The sequence below is a fragment of the Zeus faber genome (genome assembly GCF_960531495.2).
Source record: "Zeus faber genome assembly, chromosome: 19".
NCBI lineage: Eukaryota > Metazoa > Chordata > Actinopteri > Zeiformes > Zeidae > Zeus > Zeus faber.
Window position 1 is genome coordinate 21837598 of NC_137206.1, and position 13443 is coordinate 21851040.

General features: G+C 43.7%; 1 protein-coding gene across 1 annotated transcript; it reads right to left on the reverse strand.

The window, feature by feature from the left end:
* Positions 1 to 928: 928 nt before the first annotated feature.
* tnfsf10 (TNF superfamily member 10) lies at positions 929 to 10250 on the reverse strand (the record flags this gene model as incomplete). The annotated part of the gene is made up of 6 exons (XM_080019882.1): positions 10065 to 10250; positions 6834 to 6974; positions 6310 to 6355; positions 3955 to 4071; positions 2601 to 2887; positions 929 to 1138 (listed from the first exon to the last, which is right to left on the reverse strand). Exons 1-6 carry the CDS (start codon positions 10176 to 10178, stop codon positions 929 to 931), a joined length of 915 nt encoding a protein of 304 aa, XP_079876008.1. The 5' UTR covers positions 10179 to 10250.
* Positions 10251 to 13443: the final 3193 nt, after the last annotated feature.

Here is a 13443-nt window from a genome sequence, read left to right on the forward strand (position 1 = left end):
TCCCCTACAAAAACAGAAAGAAAGAAACTTGTGATACGCTTCATATCGTCGGAAAAAAAAAAAGGTGAAGGATCAGGCCCGGCATCTGCAATCGATTTCCGATTTCATGTTTCCGAAGTTATTTACTCCTTTTTTCCCGGGTTTTGCTGTTGACACATAAAACGTGTGGTCACTGTTTACTCTTCCGTGATGAAAATCACCCCATTCTGGCTTCTGGAGATAATTTGTGTCGACTGTCAATACATTGTCCAAACTTTAATCCATTTAAATTTGGAGAAACGGAGAGCGGGAGATGATTGACGATGATAGACGAAAAGGATTCTTTGGGGTTTTGAGCTTTTTTTCATATCCAGACCATCTGTAATGATTGAATGATTATACACTGGCCTGCACACACACAAACACACACACGAACACATGCACACACACACACACACACACACACACACACACCCACACACGGAAAAAAAACATTGGCGTGACCATCTCTCTCTCTCTCAAATATAAAAAATATTCTCTCTCTCCTTTTGTCTTTTTATGGGGGTTCGCTGCCACACAATCACTTATCGTGAATGAGTGGTTGTTTCTTTCACACCTATTCTCCCAGCTCTTAATTCCCACCAGAGTCTGCTCCAGCCTCCACGCAGGCCGCCGAAGGTTCTCAATGCATGGCCCTCCGCCGTCCAACCCCCACCCAAATAAAAAGGTGGATTCTGACCCCTTACTGGGGTCTTTTTGCGGCGATTCCTTCGCTTCTTCAGCACTCTGTCACCTCCTGCTGGCTATGTCAGCTCAAAACGCTTTTCATGCCTTTAAAGCTTTCACGCTAAAAAGACACGCTCGTGAATTTTTTTTTTAGAAGATATCCGACCGCCACCAACCCACCCCCACACCCACCCACCCCCACACCCCCCGGCCCGGCCCAGCTCTAGCTGACCAGGAAGGCACCGAAGAAGCTACTTTTCTCGTCCATGTCCACGGCCGAGGCGTTGCTGACGGTGACGAAGAGGCGGTCGCCGCCGCTGAGCGGGAACAGCCCGCCCTGGTGGGCGGAATGCAGCGAGAACTGAGAGCCGCGCGACCAGCAGGAGGTGCGGCTGGTCTTCATCAGCAGGATTGGCACCGGGTATGAGCTCATCTGTGTTTTGGGGGGGAGAGAGAGGGGATCAATGAGAGGAGAAAGGCGCTCGACGTAAAAAGCTTCGCGGGTGGAACGAGTGGGCCGATTGTGCGGGTTCGATTCCCGGCGGCGCGGGACGCCCAACTCACCGGGGTTCCCATGCCGCATTAAAAAATATATTTAATAAGGACACCAGTGTGCCCATATGTTTTTTTGGCAAACAGATTCTATGTAATTAAGTTCCCGTTCAAGTTTGGTTTGTGTTGTGTGTCAAACAGTTTCATATGATTGGCACACTGCGCCCCATATAAAGAGGCAGTGAGTTAATGGGACCACTGTTCCGTGTTAAATGTTTTTTAAAGATGTTTTTATACGAATGCCTTACTCCTAACAGCAACATATGCAAGGTATTTATACAGATGCTGCTCTGCCCACAGTGGGCTGTTTCCAATTTGCATTTAATTATGTCAGAGAGGAAGAGTTTAGATAGCGAGCCAAATCCAATTAGAGGGTCCTGATCAATTTTTGTTTGAATGTTGCACTGCAAAGCTCATAGAGACTAACTGTGATACTATATCCAAACAAATCTGACTTGACCCCCGAGTCCAGAGACTCTGCGAGAGAGTTTGCTCAGTTCTGTTTTTAATTTGCATGGTAGATTACACTGTTATGACCTATAAAGGGATGCCGGTGAAGCCTTTATCTTGCTGCAGAGTTTATACTGTCCCTATGAAACCCAAATGGTTCAAGAACTGCACGTCCTTCCTCTGCGTCGACGACCTTATGTTATTTTGTTTTCTACGTGTACACGTTTATTTCCATCACATGATGGCAACCCCCGTTGAAGAAAAGGCCAAAAATTGTCATTTAACCTTGAACCAAAAAAATATATCAGCAACGTGCAAAATGACTGGATTCCAAAGGGAAGCTACTTTATTATAATTTCCAGATCAAACTAACTTTCTAAATATGCGTATTCTCCCCCTAATAATAATCGTAAAAAAAAATAACAAAACTTATTCCTATTGTAGTTTTCTATTTTTTTTTAAACTTTTTGGGGAAATTCGAAAGGAGACCTTAATTTCATACCTTCCAAATCTCTGAAACCATCGGCCATAACCACCCAGTGTCCTTGACCAGCGCTCTAACTCCCTTCTACTGCCCTGTCCTAAAAATATCGATAAAACCCTTTAAAATGACAACTGAAGAGACAGAAATGCACAAAACAACATCATATGGGCCCAGTTTAAACAAACTTTAAGACACTAGGATACTATACTACTACTGCGATCTGTGGTCCACAACGTCAAACTAAGCCAGTTTTAACCAGTTTGAAGCTGGGACCAGCGGAGGAGGAACGAGCGGTGATCTCAGCTGACGATGTGTGAGTTCTGTGACGGGGCAGAGTGACGACAGCGCGGATCCGTGGCATAAAGCCCTACCCCCCCCCAAAACCCCCCCCCCCAAAAAAACCCTTTACCTTCTTGTAGACGTACTGCAGCAGGGGCTTCCCGGTGTCCTGCCGATCCTCCGCCTCCTCCTCCTCCCCCTCCCTGTCCTCGCCCTCCTCCAGATCCCCCCGTTCCTCCTCCAGGGAGTGGGTGTGTCTGAAGTAGGTCTGGGCGTAGACGTAGTAGAGGCCCGGCCGCGGCACCACCAGCTCCCCGTCCAGCAGCTGGACGTCCTGGAGGAAGGCCAGCCCCTTCTGTCCTTCCCACCATGAGATCTTCTGGCCCTGCACCCGTCGCCCTGGATACACTTGAAACGCTGACGGAAAGAAGAGCGCGTGTAAACACGAAGATTAATGCGCTGTGACTGGGATGAGGGCGTTTGATCGCCATGCCCGCCGCCCACCCCGCCCCACCCCCACCCCCACCCCACGCCATCCAAACTCCAAGGCGAAAGGGAATTTGGGTTTCTCTTCCAACCCACTTTCTTACCATGCCATCAAGGGGGGAGAGAGAGAGCGAGAACCTAATCATTAATATCAGCTGGCGGGCGGAGTCATCGATTGGAGTGAGAAGCTGCATTCTTTTGGCCTGTTCGTGGTCAGAGGTTGCCCAGTTTCTGTCTCTTAAACACATCCATTTTAACTGGACATAAGATTAGTTTGAAAAGGGATTTTTTTTTTTTTCTGCATTTTCTCCCCCACCCCCCAAGCTTTTAGTACATAGTTCTGAGAATCTCCCCTTGTGTATATCCAACACATGTCCTCCATAACGCCATATTTATTACACACGTCTCCACAGATTTAACCTGAAGTCAACTGTGAGTTGACTGTCATGTAGGTTCAGTGTCATGTCATCTGCCCTGTACTGCTGCAGGCAACTATATATATGGTTATGTCTATTTATGATTTAAATAGTATGTCAGTATGATATAAATATGATGTTAAGGTGTAAAATATGTGTAAAGACATTATGAAAACAGTGGTGGAAGAAGTATTGAGCATTAACTTCAAGTACAAATACTGTTATAAAAAACTGTTTATAAATATGTTCATCTATCTCCAAAAATGACCGGGTTCCTGACACGACGAGAATTATATAAATTGAATCATGTATCAAACGGTCAGTGACAGGAAATACTTATGCAATGCCCGGACCATGTGTACCCTCTGCAGAAGAAGAGGAAGAGGAGTATGGGAGTATGGCAGACGTTCTCCCATAAAACTCCATTAAAGAAAATACAACCGGCCTTCCCCCCGTGGGGCTCGTGGAATGCCCGCCGCAGAAGAGACATCTGTGCAGGTGTTAAGCACCTGTACCTAGAAAAATACTCTGAGCTTAACTACACACTTTGGAAATGCTAAACACCTGTCGGCCCGTGCTCACCTCCACCCTCCCGCTCTGCTCTGGGCATGAAGCTGCCCGTGACGTGGGCGGCCACTTTGGGCCGAGGGGATGCCGGGTCGTCCACCACCAGCGACGGCAGCACCCGGGAGACCTCATCTGAGGGGAGGGGGAAAAGGAAAAAGGGGGAAAAGGGTTTTTATGCGCATATGTAGATTAAAATAAAAATACTTTTGAAAAAGTGAGAATATAGTTCCGTACACAAAGATGATAGGGCTTCTAAATGGTCACATCAAGCTGTGTTTATATTGCATGTTTCCTACACAAACCCTAACCCTAACTATTGCTTTTCAAATGTCATTTAAATATTTTTTAATTCAGTCATTCATTTTAATTATTAATTTTCATTGATATTATATATATATGTATACATGAAATTATGAAAATTAAAACTCTAATCTCTAAATATATATACACCCATTTTGAGATCCTTTTGCCATGAGGGCTCGAGGCTTTCGGAGCTGAGGAAAGGCCCAGGTTGGAGCAAAGCCAAATCCTAAAAACCCCCCGGTCCACCCACGGTTTTGCCTAGAGTCCTTACTAACCGCAGTCACAATTTGCAACGGCTTCAGGCGTCACGTGAAAACCCGGGACCAAAAGGAAAAAAAATAAAAAATAACCCTCGTAGGCAGGTGGACCCGTAAAAAAAGAAAAACAATCAAATAAAGAACATAAACAAAAGATTTCAGTGAGCCCGAATCGGTTGCGCCACCGCCCGCAGACCCGGCTGAAGGACGGCACGTCGGCTCACGACGTCGCTTCTCTGGACGGAAAAAAAAACGAACGAGCAGAAATGGAGCTTCTTTTTTTTTTTTTTTTTTTGGCTTCGCAGGCTGATATCGTCCTTCGAGGCTGATCTGGAAACTCTTCGCCGTCTTGTTAGGGTCCTCGCCCACATTCTATTGTTTTTGCATCTTCATCTCCTCCTCCTCCCTTTCATTGATCTTATTTGTAATGCCGATCTCACTAATATTGGACTGTTTACATTTTTTCATGGATTTTATGAATTAAATTCATGAATAGTTTTGTAAAAATCATAATACACAAGGATGATTATTATTAGTAGTAGTAGTAGTGTTCCAATTAGCCAGAGTATGAAGTGTTTTGGTTAAATCGAGAATAAACTGAGATAATTGAAGTCCTCTATTTTGTAAAATGGACTCAGTAAAGAACAAAATGTATTTCTTAAAATAATGTTTTTACTATTAATAACGCGGAAGTATAACAGCACATAATAACCCATATAAAAGTAATAGATTCTGTCATTACTAGCACATTGGCCCTAAAGTAGAAAGTCTAAGGGTGAAAAAAATAAACTGAGTAATAATTGTAATTTGTGTCTTTAAGCCACAATTTTTTTTTTTTTTATTGGCTGCATGTTCTAAATTAAATAAACATTAAACTAGGATGTTGTTTTTGTATTTGGGGTTGATAAACAAACAAACAAACAAAAAAACGGGTAATAATGGCTGAGTTTCACAAGAAAATCGCTGGAAGAAGACTCGAATTCCTGAGTGTTGGCACGGAACACGGGACGAGCAGATAGCAGTAAAGCTCACAATTTCATATCGTGCCAAGGGCTTGTAATCACAGGAGCAGGCATATGCTGAAGCACGAGCAGAGGTTTGGTTTATTCCTTGTTTAAAATTATCAGGATTATATATCTATATATATATATATATTTTTTTTTTATAACTGACTGTTTTGTGACTTTTTATCTCGAGCCTCATTCCTTGTAGAGGGTTATTGCTGACATGTTGTTTAGGTGAACCGTACATTCATCCTTCTGCTTCACTGTTTATTTCATAAGCTATTGAACAGGACTGTATATTTCTTTTTTGGACACAACCTTTCATTTTTCACGTCTTTTTTTCATTTATATAACTTTTATTATTTGTTGTTGTACCGTGTATTGGCAGATTTTCTTATTTTAGTTAACTGTTTATTTTATATTTTCGCAATTTTCCACCTGTTGTCATTTTCTTTTTTCATATTTGTATTGGTTTATTGCTTTGTTATCATTTGGCCATGTTTACATTCCTGTCTGTCTACTTGTCTACTTCAGTCACTTTGACAACAATAGGCAAAATAGATCAGACAATAGATTTTCTTTCTTATTGTTATTACTTTTATTCTTGATCTGTGATTATTATTATTATTGTAAACTCAACCTGGTAATCGTACAGGCAACTGCATCGCTCCATCTTTCAATGCGTGACACTTGCTGAGCCGTTAGCCATGACAAATAAACTGGAAACAGAGCCCCGTGTTGTGAGCACAAAACCCACAAAGTCCATGCACGGAGCTGGGAACGGAGCAATAGAGCGGCTTTCTCACCTCTGACAGCTGAGGAGATCTCTCTCTGATAACGCTGGGACAGAGACTGGGAAACAGAGAGAGAAAAGAATAAGGTCACGTTTCTGCGTTTCTATCGATATTTACTCAAGATAATTTGGAAGCTGTGGTTAAAAAAAAATAGAAAAATCATGTTTTTGGTCACCTTCTCTTGTCCGATTTGTCTGTGTGTGTGTGTGTGTGTGTGTGTGTGTGTGTGTGCGTGTGCGTGTGTGCGTGCGCGTGTGTGCGTGCGTGTGTGTGGGAGAGAGAAAGTAGGGGCCAGGTGAGTGCATTCCTGTGCTGATTAAACCGCACACACGGGCTCGCATCGCATCTCCAGCCATGAAGGAGCCCATTGTGCGCGCGAGGAAAAACCAACATTCTCTCCGGACAGTGATTAGGGATCCGTTTAGCCCCGTTTCCTGTTAATGGCGAGGAGGGGGTGATATCGGGAAGGTGCAAACAAAACTTCCAAGCCCCCCTCCCCGCGCAATTCCCGATGCCGATATCACGTTATTAGGCACCTTCTCGATGAGCAGGTGAAGCTGCTGGGTGACCTGCCAGCACGGGTCGGTCCGGCTCTGGTCGACGCGCATCCCCGGGATGCTCCGCAGGCCAGCCCGGGTCAAACAGGACACGCTGCTTCTGGCGAATGTCTCTTTCATCTGGGGCCGGGGGGGGTGGGGTCGGTGGGAGAGGGTGTCCATTAAAATTAACAAGAAAAAAAATAAAAAATAAAAGCAAAAGCTATAAAAGGTTAAATTCCTCGCCTCTCGGCGGAAATTTCCTGGTTTACGAGTGAGGGAGTCTCGCGATTGGGCAATGATAATTCATACAAATACAAACAGGCTGGTTGCACTTTCAAAGAAAATTAAACGTAAGTGGTTAGGAATGAGGTTTATGCTCCCTTTTGGCTTTCGTTCCATAACCTCGATATGCCCGTAGAGTGATAGTGATATACTTAAATACATTTTCTTGCGTTTTAATAATAAGAAAGTTAAATTCCTCGTCTTTCGACAGGGTCCCAATTTCCTGCTTTACGAGTGAGGGAGTCTCGGGATTGGGCAATAATAATTCATACAAATACAAACAGGCTATGAAGGTTATAGACCTGGACCGATTCCAACTCTGCAGAGTTGACGGCCTCACACAAGACAAACACAAAGTGTGAGTTAGTTAGTTAGATCGTTAGGTAGTTAGTTAACTTCATTGTCCCATATGTGAAACTTGATTGCGGCCGAGAGAAAAAAAAAACAAGAGAGACCCAATAAAGCTCCGCCAGCAGTAAAATAAAGAATATTCATGTACGCGCACGTGACTGTGCAGAAACCTCATCCTTTATCAAATTATCTTATAGCTCTGTCATAGAAAACGATGCCATTCCAAAGTCTACTGATCGAGCTGAGGTCCTCTCATCATACATTTTTTTTGGGGCAGCCTGTTCACACGCTTTTCCCTGCTCATAGTCACTAAAATGAATCTATTTAATCGTGTCCCGAGTACGATTGTCGGACTTTTTTCGTGCTGCACATAACAAAATTTAAACCAATACATTTGAATGGGGAGGTTTATTCGACTTTAGAAGCGACGGGCATGGGGAAGGAGGGGGGCGCAGATACATAATACGCGGGGGGGGGGGGGGGGGGGGGCATGGAGGAATTCAAATTTAAAATGCATGGGTTTCAATTTCATTCTTTCACTATATATACTGGGATACTGGTTTCGCTTTTTCTCTAAATGATCTATTAAATTCAAGATGGGCAGGAATAGGGATATCGGGTCATACCCTCAGTATGAATTTCATTCATAGATACAATTTAACTGGATATAAATATCAGTGTTTGCATGCCTGTGTACCCATCAGCCAGCGCGGCAAGCATTTCCGTGGTAACAGCGAGCTCCACTAATCATCAGTGTAGTCTCCATGACATCGTTAATAAAATACGTTTTTCTTAAAACAAAGTTGATTTCATAATGATTTGTGGCTTCTACAGGAGCAAAAACAAATTATTACATACATTCTGTTATATTTACAGATTATTTATAAACATTTCTAACCCTAATGTCAACCATAATCCCAGAAACTACAATTCTGCGCCATTTTGTTATGCATCTTGATGCAATTGTCTCATGGGTAAAGTAGTTATATTAATATAAACCCACGAATGAAAACAAATTTATGGGCGAAAAACGACATGCATGTGTAATTAGGGGTTAATTTGGTCGGGTAATATACCTGTGTTGTTAGAATTTACATATGTAATTTGCAAATTATATGTATATGTTAACAATTATATATGTTAGATGCTATTGACATTACACACAAAGTAAAAAGAAAATCTAATTGGTTAACATATGTAGGTTTGAGACATTTTGGTGGACCCTAAACTGAGATGTTGACATTTGAACCCCGACCAGAGGTTACCTTTGAAGCCCTATATCTCAGTAATTAAAAGAGCTACCAAAACAAGCTCAAGTGTTCTGGACAGCACTGGACATGGACTTTTACAGGGTTACCTGTAAAAGTCTTTTATTTGACCCTTAGTACCACATGCATGTCGTTTTTCACCCATAAATCTGTTTCCTTTTTAAGTTTATAATAATATCACCAACCTTACCCATGAAGAAATTGCATTAAGATGCACAATAATAAAATGGAGCGGAATTGTAGTTGTTGTAGTTGGCTAGGGTTTGTGTTTAAAGGTTTATAAATAATTGCGCTTTGCAAATTATACTGTATATGTAATGTACTGACAACGCAAGTAAATTCCCTGACTAGCCCCTTGTAACACATACATGGTGTTTAACACAAATAAATTTGTCATTTAAATTAAGGTTTGAATGTCGTTATGTATAGCACGAAAAATGTGGTACAATCTTACTCCAGGATACCATTCAATACATTCATTTTCGTGACTAAAAGCACGAAAAAGTGTGAGACTGGGTTGCTTTTTTTTTTTTTCTTGAAAGAAAATCTAAATAACCAGGTATTTTTGGGTAGTGTTCGCTGTGTTGGGATGTTTTGCACTTTTAATTTTGCTGCCCTCCAAAACGAGATGATGCACCTCAAGGGGGTTTATCTTTCCAATAAACTACGCACGGTGTCACAGAATGTGTTGCTCGAGAATGTCAGCTTGTTTTCATCCTGGGTGTTAATAAAGTACATCCACCACAGAAGTATTTTGGCAATTTGCATTTTTGGCAAAGTTTTATTTGTATTTTTTTTTTTTTTAATTACGGTAATTATGCATGTTTCTATAATGTTCCTATTATCTAACTATCCATGTTTATATTGCAGTGCATGTTTCTATTATGTTTCAATGCACATTTATATCACAATGCACGTTTCTATATAGGCTACAAATAGAGTCCATGTACATACATATACTACAACATAATGCATTTCTATTCGGTTTCCGTTCTGTTATTGTGCATGTTCCTATTCTGTTATTATGCTCTCTCTTATTATGTTCTGTTTGTATACTGTGTATGCGTATGTTTCTATTGAAGTTTTTATTGTGATTCTATTACGTTTCAATTGACGTTTCTATGCTGTGTATATTACGTTACCGTGCACGTTTCTATTGAACGTCCTATCGTGTTTATAATCTGCTTCTAATTCTGCTCCTACGCACGTTTCCATTAACGTTTCTGTTCCGTTTCTATTCAGTGTCCTCGCGTTGCGCAGGTTATTGCGTCCGGTAAAGAGCCTCTCGCTTCCCGGTTCCCGGTTCCCGGTCCCCCCCCCCCCTTACCGTGCTGAGCGCGCTGGAGAAGTAGAGCACCGTGACGGTGACGACCACCGTCTGCAGCAGAACCGCCGCGAGCAGCAGAACCCCGAGGCGCGAGAGGCTGCTCGAGCCCGCCATGCCTGCACCCGAGCACCGCGCGCCCCGTGCCCTGCCGTGCCGAGCCGATCCGCTCTGCTCCGCCACAGGAGCCCGACGAGGAGAACAATGGCAGAACGCAGTTTTAACTCCGCGCACACACACACACACACACACACACACACACACACACACACACACACGCACGCACGCACACACAGACACACACAGACAGACACACACACACACACACACACACACACACACACCCTTCCACCTCCACGGAGAGGGAGAAGGCGGGGCGAGACAAAGAGCTTTGACTCTTTTTTTTTTTTTTTTTTTTTTTTTTGTTGGTTGCACTTTCAAATACAATGAAACGTACGTGGTTAGGAATGTCGTTTAAAGTGGTAATCCGTAAAATTGTTTTGTAAAAAAAACAAAAAAAAAAACCCAAAAAACTCCACGCTCGATACCTTATTTTGCCGGAGCATCATAAGAAACAGCCGCCCGATTTATTCGGGTTTTGCACGCGCTCCCCTGAAAGGTGTTTTCGTCGTTGGCGGCGGGGTCCACCGCTCGATGGGGCACATCCAAGGAGTGATGCTGCATTCCATCGTAGTCTGGGCTCGGATGAACCCGAGCCGCTTAAGTGGGCTCAACATTTCCAAAATGCACAAAGCAACCAAAGCCAAAACCTGGGTTCCTTGTGCGTCTTTATTGGAAACACGTCCAACTGACTATCTACCGACTTCCGAGTTGGAATGGAAGGCGGCACGAGGGGCAGTGGCGGTGAAGGTACGTTTTCGGGGGGAAAGTAAATGCTCGTCTCAAAGCGAAGACGAGGCTAAACCTGGATGTTGAAGGAAAACATGTTGCAGTTACACACGGAATTCTGGGAATCTCCCGATAGTTAGAGTACCAGGCGAAGCATGCAATGAAAACTTTAGTGGTAAATATTTGTGTGTCGGTGTGTATCCACGTCTGTTTTAAGCAGCACTTTGCGACTTTGGTGGTAAAATGTTTTGTTTTTAATTGCTACTTGCATGGGATTTGCCTTTAGCAAGCCCGGATTAAACAACCAACAGAACAGGACGCAAGGGGAGACGTTTTGATCGGCTGAATCTAAGTGTGGGTGTACTGGGTAGTGCACGGTAACTGAGGTGACGCTGCACCTTGGTTCTGTGGCTGCACGCTGCACCTCTTCTGCAGCTGGCAAAATAAATAAACGGGCCACCGAAATCTTGGAACTTGAACTTGGAACTGGAAAAGGAAAATGGCAAATTGCTTTCAAAAACATGGATTGTTATCTGTACTGCGTTTAAAGGGGACCTATTATGCTTTTCGTTATGTTCTGTCATACATAATGCTACGATGTGTGATGGTGATATGAGGCGGGGGCCAAAGTGTCAGATAATGAGGTAACCTCGGGGGCCTCGGGAGGGATGCTCCTCCCACTGCAACAGGGCATCAGATCAGAAACAGAATGAATTTAGAGGCATGTTAGAATGGCTCTATTGCATAATCTGAGTAGTATTTTCAGCAACAAAAACAACTACAAAAACCTGTTTTGGGGACCTCTGAGACTTTTATTAACGTGTGTAGAAAGAAGCTTAATGGGCCGCTTTAAGTGATTTGAAAGAGACCAACAGATGCTGACTTAATAAAGATGGTTTTTTTTTTCATGGGAATTAAGGGTCTTGTTTTTCCCATCTGTTGTCGAATCGATGAACATGATTTTTACGTGAATGCAACCTTCAATAAACTATCGCCGCCTGTGTGCCACAACTGTACCAGCGCTTTCCAGATGTTTTTCGCCCAGATGAAAGTGGTGCAGTCGCTCGGGGTTTCATCAGTCTCGCTGCTCTGCTGAGTCACGCTCTCTCCTTGCACTCCTCCAGTTGTTGAACTTTCACAAGGGTCATGGATGCGACCTTTTCGAGATTCATTTCCATTTTTCGTGCAGTTTCGTGTCTGGCGTAGTGCTTTCTGGATTCCCCTAAAGCAGGGGTTCCCAACCCGACCTTCCTCAGAGAGACCCCTGAAATCACACCGCAGTCAAACAATGCGCAATGGTAAATATAGTGGCTTCCTTAACTCAATAACACCGAAAGGTACTCCTTCCAAATAGTCACTGTCCGAGCTGGAGCGGGGTTAATGACGCACAGTCCAGGATAGAGCAAACGTGGGCGTCCAGTTTTGATTCAAACATACAGTAAATTGCATTTATTATGCATTGACGTTCAACAGAAATATTCCTCGTGGCTCGTCAAAAAGCTGTTCCGCTTTGGTGCTGTGGCCCTCCACTAATTAAATAGACGCTTCCCATTGCAGACACGGAATTGGCCAAAAAGGCAGCTTTCTAGAGGTGAGTATACACTGGTAACCCAGGTAAGGAAAACATTTATATTGAGGCTCACCCTTCCACAAACTATAGCAAACCATAATGCCACATTTCTGTTTTTCTTTACTATTTTCTTTTTTCAAGTCAAATCATTTTGAAGTTCATCGCAGCTCCAACGTGCCCGGCCCCTACTTGTTAACGCCAAAGCAAAACAATCACCCAAGCCAATTGTAAGAGCCAATACGCCACACAATCCATATCCATCATCATTCATTTATGTACAATTATTGTTTCCAAAGTCCATTGAACAGGCTGAAATAGGCTTTCAATGTAGGCGTGTAAAGGTGCAATAGTCCAGCTCCGCCAGACGGAGGAGAGAACACCCTCGGACGCAATATGATCGCGGTGGAAAAATCGAAATGAGGTTTGAACGCGGCGGGAACGCCTTTTACAACGCGGTGGTGGGGTGGCATCGCACCGTACGAAATGCCAAGAACAAAGGTCCGTGACGAATGCAAGCCTATCGAAAAAGTATCTGGGAGGAGTCGTTTCGTTTTAGAGATACTGTCAGCCGGTCGCAGTCGCACCCTTATCATTGTTGTTGATGGCTGTCATCAGGACGGACGCCGCCCGCCGCCATGAATGGGTCTCACGTCTTGTTGTCACCAGACTATTGTTACGTTTTTTTGGGCCGCGCGGGGGCCTATAAATGGATCCTATAGCTCTTGTTGGACCTTTGCTGGCTCTTGTTGGTATCTGCAACATCTGGCCTCAATCTGGTCTCACGCACTTATCGGGGTTCGCTCACACACTGCAGCGCGCGTGCGGGTGTGTGTGTCGGCGTGGGTGTTGTGCCGGGGGACAAATCAGTGAAATTGTTTGAGAAACCTCAAGTTGTTGGTTCTAGTCGCCGCTTTGTGCACTTTGTCTGCCTGACGGGGAGAGAGCGAGAGAGAGAGAGAGAGA